The sequence below is a fragment of the Sycon ciliatum genome, chromosome 13, assembly GCF_964019385.1.
Source record: "Sycon ciliatum chromosome 13, ocSycCili1.1, whole genome shotgun sequence".
In the NCBI taxonomy this organism is placed as follows: domain Eukaryota; kingdom Metazoa; phylum Porifera; class Calcarea; order Leucosolenida; family Sycettidae; genus Sycon; species Sycon ciliatum.
Genome location: NC_088655.1, coordinates 24,389,244 through 24,417,193, shown reverse-complemented (window position 1 = coordinate 24,417,193; position 27,950 = coordinate 24,389,244). Strand labels below are relative to the sequence as shown.

At 50.8% G+C, this 27,950-nt stretch overlaps 2 protein-coding genes across 3 annotated transcripts; one reads left to right on the top strand and one right to left on the bottom strand.

Annotated features, from left to right (window-relative positions):
- The first annotated feature begins 1,145 nt into the window (after positions 1-1,145).
- Positions 1,146-5,069, top strand: LOC135830084 (protein Aster-A-like). Its single transcript, XM_065342472.1, has one exon. It carries the CDS (start codon positions 1,422-1,424, stop codon positions 4,116-4,118), a length of 2,697 nt encoding a protein of 898 aa, XP_065198544.1. The 5' UTR covers positions 1,146-1,421; the 3' UTR covers positions 4,119-5,069.
- A 1,548-nt stretch (positions 5,070-6,617) lies between these two features.
- Positions 6,618-27,380, bottom strand: LOC135829495 (tyrosine-protein kinase ABL1-like). Of its 2 annotated transcripts, XM_065341900.1 has the most exons (11): positions 26,836-27,380; positions 25,464-26,242; positions 22,668-22,721; positions 21,749-21,910; positions 21,007-21,053; positions 18,821-19,011; positions 18,445-18,597; positions 17,625-17,714; positions 15,341-15,373; positions 13,109-13,147; positions 6,618-10,065 (listed from the first exon to the last, which is right to left on the bottom strand). In XM_065341900.1, the coding sequence occupies exons 1-11, from the start codon at positions 26,927-26,929 to the stop codon at positions 8,156-8,158; spliced, it is 3,552 nt and encodes a 1,183-aa protein (XP_065197972.1). In that variant the 5' UTR covers positions 26,930-27,380; the 3' UTR covers positions 6,618-8,155. The 2 variants fall into 2 exon arrangements, with proteins under 2 accessions (XP_065197972.1, XP_065197973.1); XM_065341901.1 differs by lacking the exon at positions 15,341-15,373 and having other exon boundaries at positions 26,836-27,379.
- Between the last annotated feature and the right edge of the window lie 570 nt (positions 27,381-27,950).

Sequence of the window (27,950 nt, the reverse complement as noted above, 5' to 3'; positions counted from 1 at the left end):
GTCACGCCAACAAGTTTCAACTCAGCAGGGTAACGTGATGAACAACAAAATACATGAGCCACGCCAGACTGGGGGTGGCTGTTTTGCCCGTCGGGGCCGGGGAGGTGGCGGTCGGGGCTGGGTTCCGCGGGGCGCGGGAATGGTGAGCACTCACCAGGGCTCATGGCTCACGCGCTTTTGGCGGATCTTGGCTTCTGTCGCCGGTTTTCCGATGCCTTGGCGGGTGTGGTAGTCACCCCCTTGCCTGGCGTGAGTGATTCCCACAACACAATCCCCATCAACATTTTTACCACCCTAGGTCACAATTTGATATGTAACAATGCAGCACAAATCTGTATTGATGTGTTACCAGAAAGTCGCGCTGTTTCTCTACCCTGGCTATGCTCTATACTCTCAACATCTTTTTCCTCTTATAATCACGCTGATTTTGTCATCCCTTTTCCTCGCGCTACTGAAATGTACCTCCATCACTTTTGCCCCCTTCTCCCCTTCTCCGTATATATTCTAGCGATTGTTAGTCTTGGTCATATGCTGTCTGATGAAGTGTTCTGACACGAAACTCGGAGTTACAGCGGAATGAGACGTTTTTGATTCATTGCTGTGTAATATTTGTATTACTTGCTCTGTCCAGTGGACATTGAGCACTGTAAGCAGCCTAGGGACCTTAGACAACTGTCTACAGTTCAACTATGTGTGGGAGACACCAAAAAGTTAGGGTGCCAGTTTCCAATGAATGGACTGACTCTGTACTCTGTAGGGAGGTGTACCAAGCACGACGCGTACCGGTATGGTACATAACAAGACCATCTGCACGATCCGTGGTCATAAAACGACTCTGACAAAGTGAAATTTTCATGAGCTGACTATACGTACTACTGACACCAACTGTGACCAATTGAGTCATGGCCGTCAGCTGATGGGCACTGAGCCACTGACTGACCTTCTGACTTCTTCTGTTGGAAAAGGCCGAGTCGGACGAACGCCCACGCTCTCCTCATGATAGCTTCTTCTTGTCCTGTCGATATTAGTATCCGACGACAGCCCTATCGGTGTGTGGCGTGATCATTCAAATGCGTTCGCACTTTTCTTTTTGTCATTTTCAAACGAAAAATGTGACGCATTCTCGCTTTTTTGGCCATTGATTGATTGTGCATGACGTGTGATTCGTCATGGATAGAAAACTACTTCAACAGAGGAAATTTTTGTTTTGGCATGTTTGGTGCTTGGCCTTGGCGACATTCTATTGTGGAGAGGTGATTTCGACATCATTGGTCTCCAATGATTGCCAGTACGCCAAGGATTACGAGTTTTGTATGACCTACCATGAGCGTCTAAGCGTGGAACATCCCACGATTGAGATCGAAATTGGACACTGTGTTTGAAAATAATAATACTAGCAAAGTGCAAATCCGTCAGCAAAAATGCCAGAAACAACCTCTCACTCTGGAGACGAGTCTGCATCTCCGTCTATTCCTCGCAGCAGCAGCAACAAAACCCTGGAGGCGCAGGAGAACCGCTCTCGCCGATCGTCCTCAAAGCTCTCCGAGCACGGTGAGCTGAGTGCTGAGCAGAGTGGAGACATCAGAAATCTGGTCACTGGCGCTGGCAGCACGAGTCCAGTGGCGAGCGGTGACAAGGCGGAGAACGTGGCTAGTGCTAGCAGCAGTGCTATTATCACCACCACCAGCGGCAGCAGCATGGTGGCGACACAGGGTGCCTCAACCGTCCAGCACTCCACCCAGCTGGCACACGACGCAGAGCCAGTGACGGCAGCAGCGATAAGCCACACAGCAAACAGCTGTGGCGGTGCACAACCTGGGCCACTGCTGCCGTCACCGCCGAATCAGAATCAGCTGGGCGTGCGCAACACCAAGGGCGGCTTTCTGCAGCGCATCAAGAAGCAGCGCTCGTCGGGCAGCAAGGATTCCGACGGCAGCAGTCCGGGCACGAATCGCCGGCCTAACCCGTCGTGGCGCGCCAAGTGGCACTCGTCCAACTACAACTCGCGCAACGATGAGTTTCACAAGCTGTTCCGCGAGTTCACGGCGCCGGACGAGGTCCTCATAGACGACTTTGCGTGCGCCCTGCAAAAGGAGATACTCATGCAGGGCCGGCTGTACCTTTCGCGCGAGCACCTTTGCTTCCACTCGAGCATCTTCGGCTTCGAGACGAACATCGTGGTGCGCTGGGACAACGTGCAGGCGGTGACGAGGGAGAAGACCGCCATGCTCTTCCCAAACGCATTGCAGGTCACCGTGCGCACGCCGAGCACCAACGGCGAGCACGTGCTTCAACAACAACAACAACAACAACAGCAGCAGCAACCGTCGCCACAGCAGCCACAGCAGCCGCAGCAGTTTGAGGTCAAGCAGTACTTCTTCTCGTCGTTTGTGCGCCGTGAGCTGACGCACGCCATCGTGATGAAGATCTGGCAGAACAAGCTGCTGGACGGGCCCGAGACGTCGGCGGACCTGCGGCGCTTTGTCTGCGATCGCTACGGCATCGACGCGACCGTGTCGGACGAGGACGAGGAGGACGACGCCGACGACGAGTCAGAGGTGCTGAAGAGCGGTGCCGAGGAGGACACGCGGGCACACGACGGCGACGTCAGCGAGGTGGCGTCCGACGTGGACAGTCTGTCGGACCGTGACGACGGCGATAAGGACGACCATCGGAACGCACCTGCCGCCGCCACCGATGACGCCGCAGCCGACGACGAAGCCGCAGCTGACGACGAAGAGGACGCGGAGGGCGAAGAAGAGCCGGTGGAGTGCCAGTGCGCGGAGCACGCGAACCTGGAGCTTATCGACGAGGTGTTCGACGCGCCTGCCGCGCGCCTGTTCGACATGTTCTTCGCCGACGGCACGGAGCCGTCGCTGTTCATGCAGTCCTGCATCGAGTGGCGCCAACTGGTGGACTTCTCGCAGCAGCCGTGGCGAGCGGTCGGCGACGACGGTGCGACGGTCGACGGAGGCGGCGCGGCGGAGAGAGAGCGCACGGTCACGTTTGTCATGCCGATGGAGGTGAAGATCGGGCCGAAGACGTCCGCCGTCACCGAGCACCAGGTGCAGCGGCGTGCGGTCGCCGACCGAGAGTATCGCGTCGACGTGGACGTCAGCAACGGCGGCATTCCGTACGCCGACACGTTTGGCGTCCGCCTCAGCTACTGCCTGACGCGCGTCTCGGCACACCGCTGTCGATTCCGTATCCACGGCGGCGTCTACTATAAGAAATCCTGCTTCGGATTTGTCAAGACGCTCATCGAGAAGTCGGCCGTCGACGGCATGAAAGCGCATCACGCTCGCCTGCTGAGCTCTATTCACGAGGCCACTCAAAAGCTGCGGTCACCCCCCGTGTCCACTAAGCGCGCCGGCTCGCCTCTCGCCTTGCAGTCGCCGGCGGCTCGCACGCACTCGCGTCGCCCGTCGCTGGGGCAGGCGAAGAGCTCGTCGCGTCACCAGCGCAGCATCAGCAATGCCAGCGCTGGCAAGAGCGCCACCGCCGCGACGACGGGACCGACTGTCGGCAAGACTATGCCAACGACTGCGTCCGCGTCGTCATCGACGCCATCGTCGTCGTCGTCGTTGTTGTGTTCACCGGTGATCATGAACACCGTCATCGTGCTGCTGCTGTTCGTCAACCTGTTCTTCCTCGTCTGCCTGTACTGGGACAAGCCGAGCTCCCAGGCGTCGGCGGGGGCGACACTCGGCGCGGCGTGCGCGTACGGTGACGGGTCGTGCCGCGCGGCCACGCTCAACAAGCTCGCCGCCACTCTGGACACGGCCGCTCTGGACACGCCGGACAAGTGGCGAGTGCTGCTGGACATGCAGCATCGCAGCCACCAGGCGGAGCTGGAGCGGCTGCGAGGCGTGATGGCAACGTCATCTCAACTCCTTGGTGATGTTGTCGCCGCTCTCGACGTGCACATCGATCAGGCCCTGCTGGCTATCAAGTCAACCACGATGAGCGGAAAGAGCGCCGGTGATCCCGGCGTGATGAAGCCAGCGCCTTTGTCATGTGACGCCGGCGTGGACTGTGCTAGTAGTGGTGAATCGCCGCTCAAGGACACCATGCAAGCTGTGCAGCGCCTCCAGGAGCAGCTGAAAGGCAAGCAGTGACGCGGAAACGTTGAGCCGCTTGAGCCCCTCTCTCTCTCTCTCTCTCTCTCTCTCTCTCTCTCTCTCTCTCTCTCTCTCTCTCTCTCTCTCTCTCTTTCTCTCTCGCTTTCTCTCTCTCTCTCTCTTTCTCTCTGTCTCTCTCTCGAGGTTTAGTTTTAGTTGGTCTGCAGTTCATGACTTCGTTATCTCAGACATTGTTTCTGGCTTTCTCCGTTTCCGAAAAAAAGAGTCCTACTTCTAGAGTATTTTTTCTACACTATCCCTGTAGGTGTTATGTAGCTTGTTTGTCTTTTCAGAACTGTAGGAGGTTGAGCTTCACGCCAGACTCACCCTCTACACCTCCGTGCGTGATTCTCACACTGACAATTCGTCGCTCCGCTTTTTCCATGTCCACTCCGCGTAGTTTTATTTTTTTTGTTCTTTACAGTCAAGGTATTCCGCCGTAACCCGTCATATCACCACGTTTCAGCTCTTCTGCCATAAGTCTGCCGCTTTAATAAAGACTTCCTCCATGAAAGCTTCCCTCGCGATTCTGCACTTTATGGGAAGCCCATTTTTTCATACCAGATTTTCATACCGCCATATATGTATTTTTTCCTCTCCCATCGCCCCGTGGGGCTAACACTCACCGGTCGCCTAACCGGCGTCGGCGTCACCTTTTTCGTTCTGCTTGTGATCCGTACCAGAAGCTGTTCTGTTTTTTGTTTTGTTTTTTTTTGTCTTTTCTCCTCTGAACTCACTTTCTCTTCCGTCTTGTTCTCCGGTATATGCTTGTATACCTTGTAGTACGAATGTTTTTTTTGGTTTTTTGTTGCTGCTTATTTTCGTTCATCTCCTTGTTCCCTTGTCTGTGTAGTTCCTATGTACTAGGAGCACTGTCTTGTTAGTTAACTTAGGGATGTTTGTGGTGCTTAGATCGTCCTCTCTCATTAGGTTGTGTCTGGTATTTGACGTACTGCTTCGTTCTGTGTGTGTGCGCGAGCTGGTCCCTCTACTAGGCTCTAGTCTGTATGTGGGGGGGGGGGGGGAGGGGGGTGCGCGTGCGTGTGTGTCTGGAGTGTGGAACTGTAGCTGCATGGCTGGTCAGTGCCGGAGGGACTGTGCTCGGTCAGACACTGCGCGGAGGGACTGTGCACGGTCAGACACTGCGGCGAAGGGACTGTGCATGGTCAGACAACATTGGCATGGTACATATCGTACGAAAGTGGTATGAAATCCCGCGTCGCGAAACATACTGTTCGCCCATACCCAGTAGTTGGAATATAGTGGTTTCGCATCATTGTCATGTGACTAAATTTGTGCAGAAAGTGATCATGTCATGTGTACAGTGGAACCAACATGGTCGACATTGTGTGACCCATAGATGCAGGAGTTGAGTGGACAGCGGAACCAACATGGCCACCGATGTCATGTGACCCACAGATGCAGGGGTTGATGAATTGAGTGGACAGCGGAACCAACATGGCCACCGACGTCATGTGACCCACAGATGCAGGGGTTGAGTGGACAGTGGAAAGAGCATGGCCACCGACAGCATGTGACCATGCAAGGGTTGAGTGGAGTTGGAACCAACATGGCCAACATCACGTGACCCATTATAGATGTGGAGTTCGAACTACATGTACCTGTGTCCCTGGTTGGAACCAACATGGCTGTCCCATGCATGGTCACGTGACAACCATGTGAAATCACTCTATAGCGGGGAGTCGTAAAATACAGGTATTTACGACTCCCCGCGCGTTATATCCGAAGTGACGCGCAATTTCACGTCAAATCTGGCGTGAAACTCCAAATGTCGACGTGAGCCGCAGGTCCCTCGCGTTGTTTTTCGATGCGCGCGACCCGAGCTTTCGCGTCACGTCGGAAATAGTGTGTATCTTAGCACAATCTTACCCCTCTCTCATAACTAAAGCAACGCAATTAATAAAGCGAGTTGCTCACATGCACCTTGAACACCCTTGGCAAGGGTTACTAGCAGGCATCCTTGAAAATTTGACATGAAGGCCTTTTCAAATTTCATCCAAAAGTGAAACGACCATGTGAACCAGCGAGTACTGTAAAACCAGAAAGTCCAACGAGTCACAAAGTCTAAGCATTTTTTAACGACCAGTTTGTTTCGTTATTTGACGAAACGTTATCGCGAACCCGGTTTGAGATGTCTGTGTAAAGCATACAGATGGGTGGCCAGGTAGCCATCGTTAAACCTAGCTTCTGCACGTTATCATGCAAAAATTACAAAAAAACACTAAACTTTTTGGTCGTTAAACTTTCCGGTTTTACAGTACGAGTACAACCTGATGTGAAAAAAATTAAAATTCGACGGGTTCGCGTACCGGGCAGGTCAAGAACAAGGAGTCGTACAACTCAGCTCCCTGGTCAAGAACCACCTTTCCGCTTCCGTGATGTGAACCCACCAAAGAATGGATCCCGTACTCAACGTGTCATGTCAAGCTAGTCCCAGCAGAGACTCCAGACCGCACATCACAAAGGCACAGCGAGGACAACGCGGCGTTCATTTTTCAGCAGAAAATATCAAAGCATATTAAATGCAAGTTCCGGTCGACACGCCGGAAAGGAAATCATGTGGGCTGAAAACAGAAGAAGAGCTCAGGTGTTAGATCCAACACACATCACAGCACAACGTTAAAAAAATACGTGGGAACTGTGATTGGGAGGAACACTGGGTTAGTTTTAATAGATAATTATGTACAATCTGCAAAAAGAATAATATTTACTGCGACAACGAATGGTCACACAACACCACCACCACTATGGGGAGAGTTCTAATCAGGGTGTAGTAAAATGCCGGTATGTTACTACTCCCTGGTTCTAATGGACCCACTCGCACACGACAAAGAGCAACGAACACACAGCAAGGCGCTGGGGAAGCAAGTACGACTGACGGAGCCAATATCCCGCCGCGATAAGATCACGATGCTAATTTTTTTTCTTGAAGGCTGCACTCCTGAAATCTGTCACGTAAGGTGTGTGTGTGTGTGTGGGGGGGGGGGGGGTGCAGGAAAATGACAAAAAGAAGAAGATGAGTGCAATCATGTAAATTGCAAAAAAAATAGAATTCAAAAGGATCTCAATTTCAGCATGCAACACTTTGTTTACTATGAGGACACACACACACCCTTCATACTCGAAACGGAAAAATACTACTCTTTCGGCACTGACCATTTAGAGAAACAGCAACAAAAATCCCATAATTATTGGTCGTGATCGGGAGAAAACGGCATGGGGACTGGCGGAGGGGGAGGGGGCATAGAATAACAAACACTGACGACACGAAACGAAATTGAAAATTGCCACGAGGGTGAGGGTGAAACGATTTATAAAATCACGCCTCTCGGGGGAGGGCTGGAAAGCTCAGGATCAACTGCAAGGGTCGGGGACATGCGTCAAATTATGCACAAGAATTCAAAAATATCACCATGGAAATGATCAATGAGGGCGGTCGGAAGCAGTCCGAAAAAGGAGAAAAATTATCTTCAAAGCGAGTCTCTCGTACAACCGTGCACATGGCCGTTAGATTAGATATTATGTGTGTGTTTTTGTGTGTACGTGTGTACGTGTGTGTGTGTACGCGAGTGTGTACGTGTGTGTGTATTTTGTGTGTGTGTTTTTCGTGTGTTTTTTTGTGTGTGTGTGTACGTGTGTGTACATGTGTGTGTGTGTGTGTGTGTGTGTGTGTGTGTGTACTGGGTTGGCATGGTGATGCCGACTTAGAGCCCATCCTGGTGACCATGGCAGCAGGCAAGTAGTCCGCCGACAGTGCGAGCAGCAGGGCGCACGCCACGATAACGACTTGCGAAGTTCTCGCCGTATGCCCGGCCGGTCCTCATATGCACATTTTGTGTGTGTGTGTGTGGCTACAGCTAGGAACCAGCGCATAGCGGCAGCACAAGACACAAACACATGGCTGCTGCATCTCGTTACAGTGCTACCAATAACAAGCTAGCAGCACGAACAGCTGTTGTTCAGTGCATCGTCACTCGCGGAGATGGCCCGGACAAGTGCGGATGTGGTACGAATCACAGCCGTGCTGCCTTGACGACCTTCTGTGCGTTTGTCACCGCGTTGGTGATGGCCTTCTCCAGCGCGGGCATGTCGGATTCGGACACCGACGCTCCCGTGCACCTGCTGGCGATGGCCTGGGCGGAGGACGCGGCGTTGCGCATCTGTATCAGGCTCATTCGACTGGCGGTGATCTCGCCGCTGTCGATCATGGCCTGCGCGCCGTCCGCCATGCCGAAGACGGCCGAGCAGAAGGCGTCGATGCGGCGTCGGGCGGTCAAATGCGACGACGCACGCTGTCCTCCGGCGCCGCCAGAGAGAGGGTCTTTGCTCTGGATGTCGTCCAGCATGGCGGCCAGCTGATCCGCAGGTGTATCGCCGTAGCCACCTCCGCCTCCGCCACTGGTGCTGCTGTTGCTACTACTGCTCCCACCACCGCCACCAATGCCTGACTGCCCGGTCACGGAGTTGGTGGAGCTGCCGCGCGCCATGGGCGGCTTCTTGGCCGTGGAGGGCTTGGCGGCCATCGGAGGTTTCGGCTTGCGCTGCGGCTGCGGCGGGAGGCGCGACGGTGGCCCGGGCGCACGCACCATCGACGATGTCGTTTCCATGGTGTCACCACCCCCTCCACCGTTGGACAGCGGCTCGTCGGAGGAAGAACAGGAGGCCAAGGGTGGGGGTGTCACGGCCGGTTCCTCGCGTCTGACCGTCATCGGCTGCTGCTGCTGCAGCTGTTGTTGCTGATGCTGCGACGTTGGCCGTGGCGGAGGCATCATGGCACGCTTGAGAGGCTTGGACGCCGTGCCGGGCGGCCCACCTCCGACTCCGGGGGGACTCACGTCCTCCGCGGACGTCAGCGACGACGATGATGACAGTGGTTTGCTTGCCGGTGCGGGAGGAAGGCGCTTTCCCTGCGGCCGAGGAGCCGGCGGCCGACGCTCGTCGGGCAGGCTTGACGGCCGCTCCGGACTCTCTCGACTGTTCGTCATCGTCACTGCCGCACCGGGTAGAGGCGGTAGGGTTGACGTTTGCTGCGGTTGCTGGTGCAGGTGCTGCTGCTGGTGGTGCTGGTGGTGGTGGGAGCGTGACGTTTGAACTTGCTCCTCTGCAGAGCTGTCCCCGCCACCACCTCCTCCACGGTGTAGAGGCGGAGTGCCACGCAGTGCGGGCGAGTCCATCCGGAGACCACCGGGCGATGACGAGAGAACGGACTCGTCGTCGTACATACGCTGATCCACGGCTGACGCCGGTGAGGGAACGGTGGACGACCGTGACGACGTCTGCGGTGGTACGGGCAATGAGCCGCCGGCGTGCTGCGGCAGCGGTTTGGCGGGAGGTGCGGGCAAGGTCGACGCGGCCGGCTGTTCACCAGCGCCGCTAGGTGACTTGGGCGGGGGCGTGGGCACTGGGCGATTGGGCACGCGGTGCGTCGAGTGACGGGCCGGTGGTGGTCGCGGTGGCCCTCGCGTCGGCCGCTTGTCCGTGGTGGACGACTGCGACTGGAACTGCTGCGAGGGTGTCAGCACGGGCGAGCCGGTTGGCCCGGCGTCACCACCCCCGGGAACCTGCGGCAGCGGCGGCAGCTCCTTGCTGTCCTCATGCGAGACGTGCGAGACGTGTGACTGAGCGCTGGACGGTAGCGGAGGCAGGGACGCGTCCCCCGCCTTCTGGTGGTGGCCCAGGGGCGCTGGCGTTGGTGTCGGCGTGTTGGCCGCTCGCATCGGCTTGTCCGGCAGGCGGCGTCCCGGGTTGGGACTCCGTTCCTGCTTGGCCGCAGGTGCTGGCGGCTGAGAGGAGCCCGGTAGGGACGGAAGACCGGCTGGTCCTGACGGCGCAATGACCTCGTGTGATGCCGGCGGAAGCTGCTGCTGCGACGGCGGTCGGAATGGTGGCTCAATTTCGTCGTCGGCACCCTCCAACGGGTCATCTGCAAAAACAACGAAACACATGCAAACACACACACACACACATATTCACGCACACACACTCATGCACACACATGCACACACACACACACACACACACACACACACACACACACACACACACACACACACACACACACAAACGCCAAACACATGTAAATCAAACATTATCGTTACACACTGCCCTGTCACGGACACCATCAAGCTCTGCGAGTCACAGCCGTCACCACGCCCGGCCTGAACATCGAAACAAGCGATTTTCCGTAACTACCAGTTAGCATTTAGTAGTGAAATGTTTACAACTCTGGGGAACTACTGTTCGGCAGAAAATTTCGTCGGTCAACAATTTCGTCCAACTCCAAAGAAAGGGAGTTCGTCCGGTTGTAAATTTCGTCCATGGATCATGAGAGTGTATTGAAAAGCTGGACAAATCGACGTTTGTCCGGCATTTAATTTAGTCCAAAAGCTCCTTGGACGAAAAGACAAAATTAAATTCCAGACGAATATTTCTGCGTATACAGTAGCATACGCGAGTGGTGTGGTGTACAAAATGAACTAAATTCATGCATTATGACGTATGTGTATGAATGAGCCAGTTACCCTTATAACAATATTTCTTGGTCGGGCGCAAATATCGCTATCAGGGTAGGCCGACTGTAGTTTGGAGCACTACAGCCCCTTAGGGGCCCGGTCGCGCATGCAGTCTGGGGTTCCGCGTCGGCAGCGAGGTTCTGCGGCAGCGAGACTGGTGCCTCTCCAGCGGAACCACTTGTGTATGGTCACGCATGACAGACAGGGCAAGCTCCTACGTCTTTGGCGGAAACATGAGAGTGAAATGGACTGTGGTGCCATACGGTACGGAAAATAGACGAGGTGACTCGAATCTGCCACACATTTTCGTTGCATGGACATCATACTAGGGCTGAAACGATCATTCAATAACTCCGAACGATCAACCAATATCATTAACGATCGATATATGAGCCCGAGCGCGCTAAAACATGACCACAGCTTTTTTCGAAAAAGTCGAGAAAATCGCGATTTGAATTCAGCGGCAAATAATACGAAGTGCAGTGCAACGCGAGTCGCTGTTGACTGTTGTTGTTCTCCTCGGTCGACTGGACTGCTCCGGATGCAATTCTTTGTTGCAAGTAAGTTTATTTGTTTGAGTTTGTATTCCATGTTGCGCTGAGTCGCCTAAAACTGATCGTCATCGATGTATCGACAGAAGAGCCTAGTAGTAGTAATGTACTGCGGAGCGGAAGAAGACGACATCATCGCACTCCATGCGCAGGATAAAATATTTTGAGGATTCGGGTCGGAAACAGAAGGAAGACGATGATGTCTACAGCGACGAGTCATTTGAGGGCGACACTTTCATCGAGCGTAAAAAGAATTGATGCTGGTAGTCCCACGATCTGCAGTGACGAGGAATTCTACTCTGATGACAACATGGCAAGCGATTGGCATCGACACTGACTTGGGAGGTGAGTCGGCCGATGATTTGGCCAGAGTGGACATCGCTGCACATATCCGGGACAATGCCAGTATTGGTTGCAAGTGGAAAAACAATCAATGGACTCTGCTGCTCCCTCAACTTGCTCAAGTCGATAATTTGAGTACCCTTATGCGGAACATCGCTAGCACCAGCAGTATGCAGCGAAAGCAGTACTCTCTGGCGAGCGGAGAAAACCGTGTGCAGATGGGCTTTGGTGTGCGGAATAATTATGTAGTATGTTGAGGAAGACTGTGTGCAGCAGTGTATACTGTATATCTGAAAGTACAGGTGGAGTGTGATGGAGAGGACATGGAGTGCCAACTTCTTCGGCCAGCTACAGATGTTGACCGCGTTTTCGCTGGCGGTTCTCCAGTGGTGCTCCAAACAGGAGGTATTTCGGACACCCAGCTCAGCTGCCTATAGACAATTTGGAGGTGGCCGAGTACCTGTCAGCTCATGCTATAAGACCCTGGACAGAGGAATTGACCCGGAAAGGATGAACCAAGGGGCATATCAATTGTGTGCAAAAATGACAATCCCATTGCTGTACATAGAATTTCACCATTTCAACAGTGCTGCATATAATACCATTGTAGCAACACTTAGACATGTCCGATCAATCCAAAACTTTCATACAGTGACCATTAGGTGTGTTAGATCATTTTTAACCCTTTCAGCACGCATCACGTATATGTACGTGATGGTACATGTAACTGGCCCACGGATCACGTATATATATATATACGTGATGCGTACAGTGAAAATGAACGTACTCTCGAGACATCCGTGGTCGACGGATCTTATCCCTACGTGGACCAGTGACGTGCTGGATGAACGTCGACTGTTCTACGATAGTTCTGACGGGCCCACGTGTGCCGCTATGCACGCGTACTAGTACATAGATGTCGCGTGCGAACATGCATTCCGCAGAAAAATTGTGAGTGAATAGGACTACTTTTGGAAAATCACGAAAATCACTGGTTTTGGCTCCGCGGGTCAGTTACACACCCTGGCCGTGCTGAAAGGGTTAAACAAAAAACTGAAAATCGAATTTTTGGTCTGTGGTCATATTTTAGCGTGCTCTGGCTCATTTTGATTTTATCGATTCTTGTCGGCTCTACTCGTGTACCTCGCACACCAGTTTATGAAGAAATTCCATGATACCTTTGGTACCTTAGAAATTTGTGGCAGCGCACTGTTGACATCTGTGGAAATCTGCCTGGTTTTATCTAACAGTGTGCATGGCCAGCGTTCTCTGCTGATGTTATTGTTGCATGGGCTTCTCAGCATACTCACAGCGGCCAAAGCTCACACTCTAACCAGTGCATAGCGGCGGGTAAGATTCGACCTTCACTACGACACGCGCGCGCACACACACACACACACACACACACAACCACGAACGCATGCGTGAACACACACTCGTACACACATATATATATACACATGTCAACAAACACATATATATATACATATAATTATGGACACACACACACACACACTCATGCATGAAGAAGAAAATCGAAGACATGGAGGTATTCTCTTACCCATGTCCAAGACTTGACTGAGCCTTGCACCAGAAAGAGCTGATGGTCACAACAAAAATAGACACAAGCAAACGGCCCAGTCACCAAATGAATAGCAATTTCAATGCGTGTGTGCATGTGTGCACGTGCGTGTTTGCGTGGTGTTGTTTTGTGCTCAGTGAAAGCATCTGACACTTTTCGAGCTCACATTCTTGCCTTCTTTTTTGGTTTCTATCTGCACGGAGGTACTCTGGCACGACCAAGGTCAACCTGGGTCAACCTCATTTAGGCCATGGTAAAATTATCTTTGATTCTCAAGTACGCGCGCACCGTTTTTGGCGGCGCACCAACGAATTTTTTAATTCTATGCATGCATATGCGCGCATGAAAACGGGCAATGCGAAAGGCATGAATCAGGGAGTAATAAAATACCGGTATTTTTCTACTCCCTGGCCTGAATATTATGAACATGTGACCATATACATATGTGTGACCCTATCTTTGGAAATAAAAAAATGTGGGAAATAAAATAAAAAATCGCTCGCTCGCACCGATTTTCACAGGCTCATGACCTGAGAATCAACTTTATTATTTACCATGGCCTTATGTCAAGACATCATCAATGACATCATCAATGAGATCATGAGAATCGCAAAAGTCTCTATTGTATTCAAGACATCAACGACATTTACTCCGAGCACCGCTGACGAGACCTTTTGTTGAGGAGCACTTGACATTCGGTCAGCAAGTCGATGCAATCCGGAAGAAGGTCAGTGCAAAGGTGAATGCATTTCGGCGCTGCAGCACGATGTTGACCAATGCAAACCAGGCGCACATTCCATCTCTCTTTCGTCCAGTCTACACTGGAATATGCTAGCAATGCTTACGTGCACAGTCTGCGACAACATGGTTATGATTCTCTCACCCGCATCTCTTCCCCTCCTCATGGTTTTTACTGTATTATGGCACGCTTTGTAGACGCCGAGACCTTGAAGGTCGGCAGAGCAGCCTGGCCCCGCCACCACTTCTCGCACATATTCGCCAATATAGTGGACATTCGTATAAAAATGAATAAAAAAATCTCTCGCCGTTCATTACGTACTGTTTTTGGCTACCCGCCCAGCGCAGATGTTCTGTGTATCCTGTCTCAAAACAACCCGACACCCATCATAATTCGTTTCTCCCATATACTGTATCTTCTTGTATTCAGATGCGTTCATTCTTCTGCCAGTGCACTTCTGTGCCACCTTTTCTGCCTTTGTGCCAATTCTGAGGCACGAAGCCGCACCTGCAAAAGGTCTCAAGTCTCGCTTGGACTTGTACTGCCACGAGCCTCCTCTCGATTTGGTTATTCCTCTCTTTCTTATTTAGCCACTGACCGCTGGAACTCATTTCCGGCATCGGTCCGCCTTGCTGCTTCACCAAGTCAATTTCGTACCGCAATCCTAGATCGGCTAGGGTACCCCGTAAGGAGACCATAGGTCTATGGGGACTTCCCTAGAGAAATAAGACCTACAGGGTCTAAGGGGTTGTCCATAATTATCGAAGTTTTTTCACAAAACGAAATAATTTCGTAATGGGGTGGAAGGGGGCTGACCAATTTCGTTTCAGAAAACACTGATGCATGTACATGGCCGATGGAGCAATGACACACTTGCAACTGTTGTTGTACATGTACATGTATATGTATATGCATGGATATCAACATTTTTTTACGTTCTGAGGGGGAGAGAGGGAGGGGTTGGGTCTAAACTAAAATAATTTGTTTTGGTGAAAAATGTTTGATGTTTACGGACGGCCCCTAATCAGCTACCGTATGCCCCCCCCCCCCCCAAATATATGCCCCACCTCTTTACACTTACCCTCAAGGGCACAGAAGGGGATGCAGTGCGACTTAAAATCGAGTGTGACATCATATCTACGTCACTACATTGGAACAACTCGGCTCAAACCTGAAAAGTGAGGGTGCGACCTAAAATCGAGTGTGACTTATAATCGGGGAAATACGGTAGCTGTTCGAAGATTACAATTTGCAGTGATTAACCAGGCCCATCAGTTACGTGAGCACAGTGTGAGGTTAAAGCGTCATGTCAATCAACGTTATTCCATTTCACATCGTGAACATCATAAAAATCACCACCATTGTACCTACGTCATTGATCACATTATCGGCGACTCATCATTACATCATCATTATGTCATTATAATTATGATTACATCATCCGGTTAGCAGTTATGAGTCATTAGTCTTACCATTAGCGTCATCATATACAGGGCAGGTATCACCTAAGTCAGATAATCAGTACATCAGATATATGCACATGCAAGCAAGCACACACACACATACACACACACATACATACACACGCACACACACACACACACACACACACACACACACACACACACGCACGCACGCACGCACGCAGACACTAACTTAAACACACTGCTTGCGATGCGGGGAGTGAGAAGCTACAGAGAGGGATTGGAGGGGTCGGTCAGGTGGTCAATACCAAAGCAGGAGTGTTAGCGAAGCCAGGGCAGTACAGTGTAGTCAATAATACCGCATTATCTCTAATAGGGCTTGAATATGCTACGTCACAGCATTGCAACAATTTCAAAAATTCAAAAACTGGATCCACTTGGATCCAGTTTTTGTATGGATCCAAGCACATTTCAAGCCGTCTTACTCACAGCAAGGTGATGTAACCTGTGAAACTGACTGATTTGGCTACTGGGGGCGGGGTTACAACTGATGGCGAAGTAAAAGTCACCCCTGCATACGACATGAGTGGGTTGCTATGCACCCACATACTGAAGTAATGGCAAAGTCACACCTTAGTGGATCCAAAATAGAAATCTGATGTCAACTTACTACTCCCTGGCCGTTTTTGACGTCATCACTTTCAAGCCCTATATAAGCACGGTCCTTTATTTTTCAATGTACCTCCGCCCCGTGCTATTATTGGAGACGTTCCTTTATTGGAGGCTGTTCCATTATTATTTCAACCTCATTTCAGAGGCATGTTGCCATGCCAAATTCATGTCAAACACACACATTTCAGGGTTTTTCGCCAGTACAGATAATGAATTTACACAGTGTGCTTATAATGGAGACTGAGCAGTTTATTTTTTGAATGCCACCCCAAGATGTTCTATTATTGGAGACGTGGTATTATTGGAGACTGTGCTTATAATAGAGATAATACGGTAATAATACTACTAATAATAGTTACAGTTCGCATGTCACCCATGGAAGGGTCCATGGGTTTAACGCATCTGTCAATGAAATCCAGGCAGAAGAGCCAACAAAAGGTATCTCAATATTGTTAGAACGTATCGCAGTAAGGACTACGCAAGCGCAGCACATTTCTCCACAAGCATCAGCCACTTTTTCTTGTCTAGAGCCAGTTCAAAACAGTGTAGTCAATTCTGAGGAACTAAAACTAAAAAACCCTAGAAGCCGCAAACAGAAGCAGCTAGCACAAACTATTTTACTCTTGAGGGACTGCCCGGGTTATCCATAAGTTTAAAATTTTGTTATGAAATGTTCCAGCATTTTTCTGCTCACACCACCCCACATTTTCTGCTTAAAAAAACGAAATTTGGCAGCAAAGTATTGCTTTCGCTATTCAGAGCCATGCGTTTGACTGGGATTTCGTGCTTTTGCAGCCATATTCAAACTTCAAAACCAGAAAATAAATATTGTGTGAGCACTACCGTGTAGCAATACCGTAAAGTACCGCCAGAGCGCCCCGTCTGGCGAGAGCGCCCCACCTTGAGTTTACAGCCAGAGAACGGAAAATCGTATGGCAGAGTGCAACGAAGTTTGTACGATGTAAGACTCTTCGTGTACTAAGGTCGCACTTAGCAGGTTTTTGTGTGGAGCTTGTGTCCGCTCGAAGGTACGGATTGACTGCACAACGTGCTATATGTGTACAAGGTTCATGTCGTATGACCTACAGACAGCAGACCACCTCCACAATACGACCACGAAAGGATGAGATAGTGGGGCGCTCTGGCAGTACTTTACGGTATACACGCCGTGATATGTAGCATCATCATTGTTGTGTTGGGCCTGATTTGTTCACAACGAGCATGTGCATATATGATACAGATGAGAGAGAGACAATGCGGAGAGAGACAATGCGGAGAGAGACAACGCGGAGAGAGACAATACAGAGAGAGAGACAATACGGAGAGAGACAATGCTGGGACAATCACTACAGTACACACTACAATCATGATACAGTGGAATATCGGAATTCCGACCGCCTTTCTGACCGGGAAAGTGGTCTAATTTCCAAGGTTATATGTTGCATGAATATGTCTATCTTGTATTCGTCACGAGGGAAACTCCGGGACTGAGGAAAAATGGTCGGATTGATGAGGTGGTCGGAAAGCCAAGTGTCACTGTAATACAAAACAAACAAGTACTCTCCCCCCCCCCCCCCACACACACACATGCGCACACGCACACACACACACGCGCGCACGCACACACACACACACGCACACACAAACGTGAAGCGCCTACCTTCCTGAAGGTTGGTGTTGCTGAACATTGTATTCAGGCTGTGATGAATCTGTGCAAACGTTTGCCGATCATCAGGAGAGAACTCCCAGCCTATCAAGTGCAGCAGAACAAGGACAAGCACATGCGTGCACGCACACCCACACATGCACGCACACCCACACGTGCCGACACACCACGTACCACAGCTCACGCATGCACTCGCAGACACACACACACACACACACACACACACACACACACACACACACACACACACACACACACACACACACACACATAAAACACAAGACAAATCATTCAGCCAATGTGCCGCTGTCAATCACTGTCGCATTGTGGTCAGTAACCAAGGCAGGCACAGTGGGTTGGTCAAAGACCATGATTGAGATAGGAGAGGTGCCTGGTTCAAGTCCTGCCTGCGAGCGGGTTTCCAGCAATGTGCTGCTGCTGATGCTGCTGCTCACAGTCTACAGGGGATTGCGGCCAGGGACACAAGAAGTACACGGGATGCGGCTAGTGGAGCTTTCAGCAGTTTTGCCAGGAGCTGTGAGGCTTATCCCCTCACCCCTCACACCATTAGGCGCTACATCTGCCGCTAGATTTACCGGCTGTAAGTTCCTTGGGAATAAGGACAAGAGAGTACATTATTGGCATTCGATATCGCATCAGCCACCATATGACACACACACACACACACATATACACAAATACACACACGTACACACACGTACACATACATGTACACACACGCACATTATACACATACACACATGTACAAAAATACACACACACACACACACACACACACACAGGAGAAACGTACAATTCAGCATGAGTTCGTAGACTTCGGCCGGACATCCATCGGGACATGGCATGCGATAGCCACTGTCAAGCTTCTCGTAGACCAGACTCAGCTCTATCCCGGGATACGGTGACATACCGTATGTTGCTAACTCCCAGAGGAGAATACCGAAAGCTATACGGCAGAACAGCAGAGCAACAAAGAAATAAATGAGAAGAGACAATGAGGACAGCATGAGAAATGAGAGAGAGAGAGAGAGAGAGAGAGAGAGAGAGAGAGAGAGAGAGAGAGAGAGAGAGTTAAACTCGGACTAGCAAGTTATACACACATACACACACCACATACACGCACACACATGCACACACACACACACACACACACACACACACATACTTACACCATACGTCTGACTGGGACGAGAACGTGTTGTACGCGAGTGACTCCGGCGCCGTCCACTTGATAGGGAACTTGGCACCCTCGTGTGCCACATACACATCATTCGTGGACGTTACGAGACGAGACAGACCAAAGTCTGCCACTTTCACGCGATGATTTTCGCCGACTAGGCAATTCCTGGCTGCCAGATCTCTGCAACAGAGAAGCATCACACATACTCAGGGGCGTCGGAAGTTAATTTAGCGTGGTACAGTCAGCTATCTGAAGTATAATTTATTCGTGAGAGAGGGGTGGCTGAGCTGAAAACTTTGGAAATTCAGAGCCCAATCAGTGATTTTTATTGATTCATGGGGTACTTGGCGCAAAGAGAGGTACGGTCAATACCGTAGTGAACGTACCGTGTGCGACGCCCCTGATACTGTAAGTCTACTCATTTTCGGCCCGTTAAAATTTCGCCCTCCCAGGGCTAAAATCTCGTCAGACGAAATAGCACGTCATAGTACATTTGAGATCAGCGGGAAGAAGATGACGACGTCCACTAATTTAGTATCTGTGCACACGAATCTGCTGTGTGTGTGACTCTGTGTGTCAGCTATGATATCATCTTCTGTGGTTCCATGCCTAGCATGTACGTCTGAACCATCCTGCAAAGTTTGAATGACGTAGGTTGAGCGATCGCTCCGCGAAACATACTTTTTGAAATTCTCTTCATAGTATATCTTCCACCATTGAAATTTCGAATTTCTTCAAAAAAAGTGCTGAGAGGGGTGGCTTGCAACCTCGATATGGCTTGTTCCAGGCATGCTTTGGAGCCATCTTCTGTTGAAGTAGTGGCGGGGATCTGCCCTGCAACTGCTACAACAAAAAATGATTCGATCTGAGAAAGGGTGAGACCGCGAATCTCGGTTGAATATTGAGTATTTCAAGCCTTTTCACGATGAAGATGGAGTTCTTTTTGGAGATGGACGTCGCGGCAAAGGACATGGTGTCCGACTTCTGGCGTCTGGTGAAGCCAGGGATCATTTGTCCAGTCAGGTCGGCAGCCTAACAGTCGGAAAGCTTGTGTTTGGATCCCGTTCTGCTCGATGTGGTAGATCACAAACAATTTGATATCGCACAAATTGATCTCAGCATCGTGCGTACGGTATTTTATATTCAGAAAATCCCAAAGTGTCTCTGTGTGGCCGTCCTATGCCACGAGAAACTCCAATCAGGCTCCTATGTCCTCTGCCTTCATGATTGAATGTCCACTTCGTTTGAACAACGAACACAACAATCGAGGACGGCTTTGCAATGAAAAATACAGCTATACTGGAGCTGAAAAAAAGAAGAAAAAAACGTGCTCAGGATGAGACTCGAGTACACGCATACTCTCCCAGCAGGTGAAACGCAAATTTTTGTGAAAAATGCGTGTCGCAGACTGACCAGTAATTTCGCCTGACGATTTCGGCCTCCCAGGGCTAAAACCCATTTCGTCCTCCCAGGGCTAAAACCCATTTCGTCCTCCCAGGGCTAAAACCCATTTCGGCCTCCCAGGGCTAAAACCCATTTCGGCCTCCCAGGGCTAAAACCCATTTCATCCTCCCAGGGCTGAAACCCATTTCGTCCTCCCAGGGCTTAAACCCATTTCGTCCTCCCAGGGCTAAAACCCATTTCGTCCTCCTAGGGCTAAAACCCATTTCGTCCTCCCAGGGCTAAAGCACATTTTGGCCGCATCAAATTTTCGGCCTGTACTGCTGCCGCCTGTATACACTGTCCCGCTGAAACTTGCAAAACGAGATTTCGGCCAGACATGACCAGGCCGAAAATAGCCAAAAATAAATATGCGTATCTGCTGACCTACTGTTAGATTTGTCAAAAGAAGAGGTTGGTGCGACTTCGGCCATACTTGGGAAACTGTGCGTCGCTTCCTACGTGGGAGCTCGCGCTTTTCCAAGTCAAGAGAGAGATTTCAAGTCGGCAGAAAAAGCGCGAGCTCCCATGTAGGGAGCGACATACAATTCCATAAGGTTAGTTAGCTTGGATAAAGTGCCAATAACGGGACTAGAAGCCATGTATGGAGAAGCTGCATCTGCGCCTCGATTCCTTTGGGTGGTGGTGTTCACACTGACGTGGAAACCTCAGTCAGAGCCGGAAGCAGCAGCAACAGCAGCAGCAGCAGCAGCCAGAGTTGCTCCGTGCTCTCACCTGTGAATCATACCACGCGATTCCAAGTACGCCATGCCTGCTGCAACCTGTGGACACACGCGGACACACACGCGGACACCCACACACATGTACACACATGTACACACACACACACACACACACACACACACACACACACGCACGCACGCACACACACACACACACACACACATGTACACACACCGACACACACACACACACACACACACACACACACACACAAGTATGCATCGTAACTTCGTAAGGAAGGAGCACATCAATCGCGGAATGGCAGGCAATAGCGAGGCTTTTCTCTACGTGAAACGTAGAAAAATCACGGAAAGGCTTCGCGTCTTTTTTGGGTCCAGATTTCTGCGCGGAGATGAAGTTCTCTACGTTCTGGCACAGGTAAGGAAAATGCGTACAAATTGGCTGGGTATCATTCAGATCAGGCAGAAAACTTCGTTCTTGTCTACTCTCTTGTCTAAATACTTCTTCCATATTCAATACCATAAAACCCCTGTGTTCTGCAAGTGTGAGGGGACTGTGTTTAGCCGGGAGCTAACACCTGCGTAGCCACGTACATGAGCGTGAAAATAGGACCAGCCTAGGTTACGACCCTGAACCCCCCCCCCCTTCCCCTAGTTCTTTGATACCCCACAGTACTGCACACACTGTGTACCTGCGTTGCCATGTACATGAGCGTGCCCCCCCCCCCCCCTCCCCGGATCTTCGGCACACCACAGTACTGCACACATCGTACCTGCGTTGCCATGTACATGAGCGTGACCGCCTCCAGGTTGGAGTTCTCGTCGGCGCGCAGAAAGTCGAGCAGGTTGCCGTTGGGCATGTACTCGGTGACGATGAAGAACGGCTGCTCTCGCGTGCACACGCCGAGCAGCTGTACTAGGTTTTTGTGCTTGACCTGTGAACACACACGGGGCAGTAGGACAGACAGGAGAGAGAGAGAGAGAAAGAGAGAGAGAGAGAGAGAGAGAGAGAGAGAGAGAGAGAGGGAGGGAGAGAGAGAGAGAGAGAGAGAGAGAGAGAGAGAGAGAGAGAGAGAGAGAGAGAGAGAGAGAGAGAGAGAGAGAGAGAGTTGGTACAGCCAAGTCAGCATTATCGATAATTTTCACGAAGCGAAAAAGTTGTGACCCCCACCCACATACCCCTGTACGAAAAATATATTGACTTGGCAGCTAGAATGGGTTGGTGTTTCAGTTATCAATATTTTTCACAACGAAACTTTTATGTTCCGTTTAAAAGATCAATAATCATGGACGACACCTAGGGCTCCGCTCTGTAATGAGACACCGTTGACCAGTACTTAGAGACCAGGGGTGGGAGACGTGTGAGCAATGGAGGGAAAGGTGGGCAGGAGAGAAAGAGAGGGAGACAGGGGGGGGGGGGGGGGGTAGGGAGAGGAGGGAATGTCCCCAGGCCATGCCGCAATATGGCATATTCTGCCTTGTGTTGGACAAAGCTCCCTCTACAACGGCTACATCAGGGACAGCAAACTTGGTGGCAAAGAGCCGATGCTCTCTCGATGGTCTTGGCGTTGCTCCTAGGAGGCTGTGACGTGCCGGCTGTTAGAATTCCCAATATTCCCTACCACAGTAAAGGGATTTCCCCTACCAACGTAAATGGATTTTCCCTACCAAAGTAAAGGGATTTTCCCCTACCTGTTTCATAACGCTGGCTTCTTTTAGAAACTCGTCGGCCTGCATTGTATCCTCCTGCACAGAGTGGCAACATAACACAGATACAGATAGACAACTGCATCATCATGTGTGTGGCGTGAACACACTGGTTGTCATCAATATTGTGAAGTAGCTTACATTATCGCACAAGAAAATGAAGCCAGCAGTGAACCTGGCTTTGTTACCTCATCAACTTCACAACTGGCTTCGTCTTTTTGTGAGCCTACATATATAATTATGTTTCCCTCCGCCTAAGGCCCTACGTAAGTAAAGTTCGCACAATTTTGTTGAAAAGCACAACCAGCCTGGTTAGAGAAGTTGCGCTCGTGCCAGGCCACCGCCATGCCTGATTGTACCAGGGTGGCAGATGCAGCGCCGGTTACCGGTTACAACACAATTCGTCCGTACATAAACCTCGTTACACTACACCTAGTCCACTGGTCGGAGGCTATGATTCCGAGACCTCTGGTCGTAGGCTATGATTCCGAGACCTCTGGTTGGATGAGCCTCGCCAACCACATTGGCTCACCCCCCCCCCCCCCCCCCACACACACACACACTCCCCTTTGTCTTGTTGTCCAGTGTCACCTCAGTTGTCCTCTTTCCTTGAGTTTTATTATTAGGGCTGTGTTCGCTAGAAAAAATGTTCCTCGGGTGTTCCAAACCTCAGTATGAGATAAAACTGACTACGCAGTAACAAGATCAAAGCCCAGATGATCAAGCAGAAAATGCAAGGTACTTTTCTGTGAAGTTCTAGAAACATACGACCCTTGGAAATCCAAGGAACAGCCGTATCGGAGATTTCCAATTATCTAATAACGAGTTGAAGTTGAAATGCCAACAGTTTATGTTGTAGTGAGGGTACCCCGTATCAGTACGAAACAGTCCTTGCATCTACAGTTGCAAGTCCTGTTATGAGATAAGTCTCCTTATAAGATAACACATTTGATGGCCCAGATGGTATCTACTGTAACAAGGGTGGGGACCTGTAGCTAGAAAATGGCCGAAGCGCTCGAACATTCTTACTCACCGGCAGCAGCAAATCAACAACTTGCTACTGCTGGTGGTGGTGGTGTTGCAACTGCACTAAGATATCACCTCCCTTATTTTCCATGAATATAAATCGCACATTTTCAAACTAAAATTCAAGGGCAACAAGGGGGTTACAGCTTACAATCGAGCATGGCTTACTACTGAAGTGAATATATCGAAACAGTACATTGCTCAAACCTGACAATTGGTGTGCGGCTTGTAATCGAGTGCGACTTATAATCGGGCAAATACGGTATTTCGAATTTCCACAAAAGTCCTAACAGTCGAGACATGCCGAACTTTCATTGATAATAGCAGGCCAGCACCCAGCAAGGGTCTGGCCAGCCAATCATCACAGATGTACTATGGATACGGCTTACCAAGTGCAAATAAGCTCACAAGAGCGTGCCACTCTCCGACAGCGAAAACTCGCATCAGGTGCTCCAAGTAGTATAGTCGTCGCCAAAAAAATCCGGCCAATGCCATGGATACATGTACAGAGCTATGGTATATCTACGCGTTCACATGCATTTACAGTATAGGGTCTACCAACACAGCACTGAACTAAAACAGTCCGTGCTGCGCTCTGCCTGCGCTCCTGCAGTCGAGTCGAGCACAGCATCGACTGAGTCTGTGCAGTACGGACAGTGCATGCACTTCAGAGTGCAGGCCCGGCAGCAGAGCATGTGCCGTGCACGAGGCTAGTACAGTCAGTAGTAGATCTAATATAGCACTAGCAGCGGCAGTGCACGAGGCCGCCACGTACAACTACCGGTAGCTGGCATAGCATTGGGCGGATTCTTTTGGCGACGACTGTAGTTGGCAAGTACGATTTGTACTACGTACAGCAAAGTCCGCTGCAGCGTGCGTGCAGTCTGAATATCTGCCATGGATCATGCTGATGACTCGCACAAGCCGAATGGGTCGCTGTCAGGGAGCGCTATTTTGTACGTAAAGGGGGAACAGTACACCACGTGATATGAGTTTTTGCCGTCGGCGGACCCCATGGAAAGGGTATCCAGAGCTGCACACTCTTGCTAGTACAGTCGACTCCTGATAATTAGGCCAAAACAAATAATGACCTTGTTTCCGGTCGCCCGATCGGGCCACTTTTTCCCAAATTCTGAAACTTTTTTTGTCCCAAATGTATGCAAACGGTGGCAATGCCATGTGTGCAAGTGCACTCAACGAGTCATAACTCAAGTCAAATCTCAACTGAATTCCACAATCGAAACACCTACAAGGTAGCAGAGATTCTCAGCTGTCGGCTCGAAAACCTCCGGGGTCGATACGAGCTAGAATAACGGAGCTGTAAGGACTCGAAATGTTTGCTTGATTTCTCAGGATGTACGAAAACAGGAATACACCACATGCTGTACAAGAACAGTGAGTCAGTCAACTATGCCATTGATCCTTGCCATGATATATGTACAATGTACATGTGTAGGTGCTCTTGTCCATCAATGCCACAACGATTGAGGAACCAAAAAAAGTATCCAAAAAAGTTTCATTCCGGCCGACCGAGTCTCCTTTTTGAGGGGTTGCCGACCGGAAACAAGCCTATTTTTTGTTTTGGCCTTATAACGAATAACGAACATCTACGAAAAAGATTTGCTACAAAGGGTCGGTTTTGTATGGGCTCGACCGGGGACATGGACAATGGTTTGTTGTGTCACGACATTCGCTATACGCGGATTCATCGTAAGTGGTGTCGACTGTAGCTCATGTTCTCTCGGTTAAGCTTACCTTGAAAGTCTTGACGGCAACCACGCGATTGAAGCTCTTCCAGTGTGCCTTGTAGACCTCGCCGTACTGTCCGCCGCCGAGCTTCTGCCCCATCTCGATGTCGGTGCGGCCAATCTCCCAGCGGTCCACGTCCGGCAGGCCAAACACTGGCGGAGCGTCCTTCTTCGGGGCCGGGTACTTCAGGGTGGTCGTCAGGCCGTCCGGGTTCGTCGAATGGTGCTGGACGAGCTCCGGCAGCGTGAAGAACTGCGCCTCCTGCGTGATGTAGTACGTCTTCGCCGCCTGGTCATTGTTGATGCGGTAGTGGTAGACGCGGCCCTCGTAGCGCAGCGAGATCGAGTGCTGACCGGGGATGCTCTCGCTCTCGCGCAGCAGATACGAGCCATTGATGCCGCTCTTCAGCAGGTACTCGGCCTCGTTGCGTGATATTCGCCCGTGGTACCAGCTGTACTTCTCAAGGCTGTTCGGCTTCGTCAGGTAGTTGGTCGGCACCCAGCCGATCATGCCGTTGCGGTTCTGCGCCTGGCACCACTCCCCGCCGCTGTTGTCGTAGCAGTGGACCAGCACCTCCTCGCCAGCGGTCAGCGGTATCATGCTCTCGTCCGTTGCCACGAAGTCGTGCAGCACAATGACCATCTGATCGCTGCCCGCTCCGCCAGCTCCGCCACCGTCGGCAGGTAGGTGCGCTGCGGACGGGTCGCGCGAAGCGTCGATCCCCGCGCCACCAGGTGTCGACGGTAGCGGGCGCTCTGCGTGAACATCGTCGCCGACAACCGAAGCTGCGAACGATACAGCAACAACAACAGCAGAACGGACAGACAGCACGCTAACATACTGATATTATAGTGGACACTGCACACCGGTAACGGCCCTACGAAAACAGTTAGCGCGACACTCGACGCAAACAATGGCCTAGAAAAGCACTTTCGCTCGAAATCGTGACGCACCTGGCGTCTCAATCCAGGCAGCAGCAGGTGGACAAGTTACATTCGACTACGCTGTGAAGAAAACAATAGGAACATTGCGGAACATTGAAACAAACAGCGCTCTGCGTGATCTACTGCAACAGGAGCGGAAGGTTACAAGAATAAAACACAGCGGACGGGGTAAGCTAGAGAAGAAACACGACTCTGGTTCCAATATTCCACACAACATGAACACGCTTCGTCGCTCAGTCGATTTGTACGTCAACCCGTGGCCCGGCTGAAGCGACAGCATCGGCTACTACAAGAGAGGAATGTGTCTCGATAGTACAGGGTGGGTTTCCACAAAGAACCACTCAGCTGAAGACGAACCACAATAATTTAGAAATAATAGCTCTTTACGGAATTCATGTGCACAACATTTTTGACATTTCCATATTCGCGCTTACCTGTGTCCTTGGTTCGTTGGAGCTTCTTGCCAAGTCCGCTCAATGCACGACCGCTAACAGAACTAGTTCTGTTTCCCGACTGCTCCGCTCCCATGGCTCGCAAGGGCCCCAGGCGAAAACCCCACGAGAACACGGACTGCTAGGGAGCTGTGGGACCGAGCGTAAAGACAACTACCGCGTTGGTCGTAACACCATAACTACAGCGGTGTGCGCTTTAGCGGACACAAAATCTATACTGGCTGTTTAGCAGCACGATCACAACTCTATATCTAGCAATGGGTTGGCTTTACGCGCAACATCCTTCACAAAGGAACAAACTCGCTACTATCATTCCGCTGGACGCACGCCATGAGCGCACGAGGAAGATCAAGAACGGATTCTGCAAGACGATTTTCAGGCTCCAAAATGCTCAAATATTTTTCCTGCAAACAAACTCAAAATCATCAATCATCCTCATAAAGCATATCGCGAATATCAGGCTCGTTTCAGGACACGGCCGGTACGATTATGACTCAGTTGCGAGTCAGTATGACTCTGAGCGTGGCATGAAGCCTGAGCTGATGAGTGATGACTGATGTGCATGCATGTGCCTGTGTGCAGGTCAACTCCATCCAGCTCATCTCAGCTGAGCTCATGTCAGTCATGAGTTCCACAGGCACAGGTTTTCCACCCCAGATCAGGGGTGCCAGGCCGGCTGTATGACCAACACGGCAACAGTAACACCGAACACTGCGCGTGCTACTGGCCCGTCTGTCACTGTCTACTACTACGAGTACTAGTGTCTGTGTCAGGACTACTGACTAGACTGGCGTCTGTAACACTACTACTAGTACTACATTATTTTGTACTACTAGTACTACAGTGCTTGTAACTGAAATCCGACCCCCTGAGCGGTGCGCTCACATCGCAAAGACCCAACACGGAATGGTAAAAGTACGCGACAGAGACCGGTAGAATGTGAACCCACCGCTCAGGTGGTCGGATTTCAGTTGCCAGCACTGTACTTACGCTAACGTAACACTAACAGTACTGTACGTATACGTATGACCATGAAGAAGGCATGATCAGATGATTGATAGATAAGAAGGCATGAACATGATTACAAGTACTAGTAG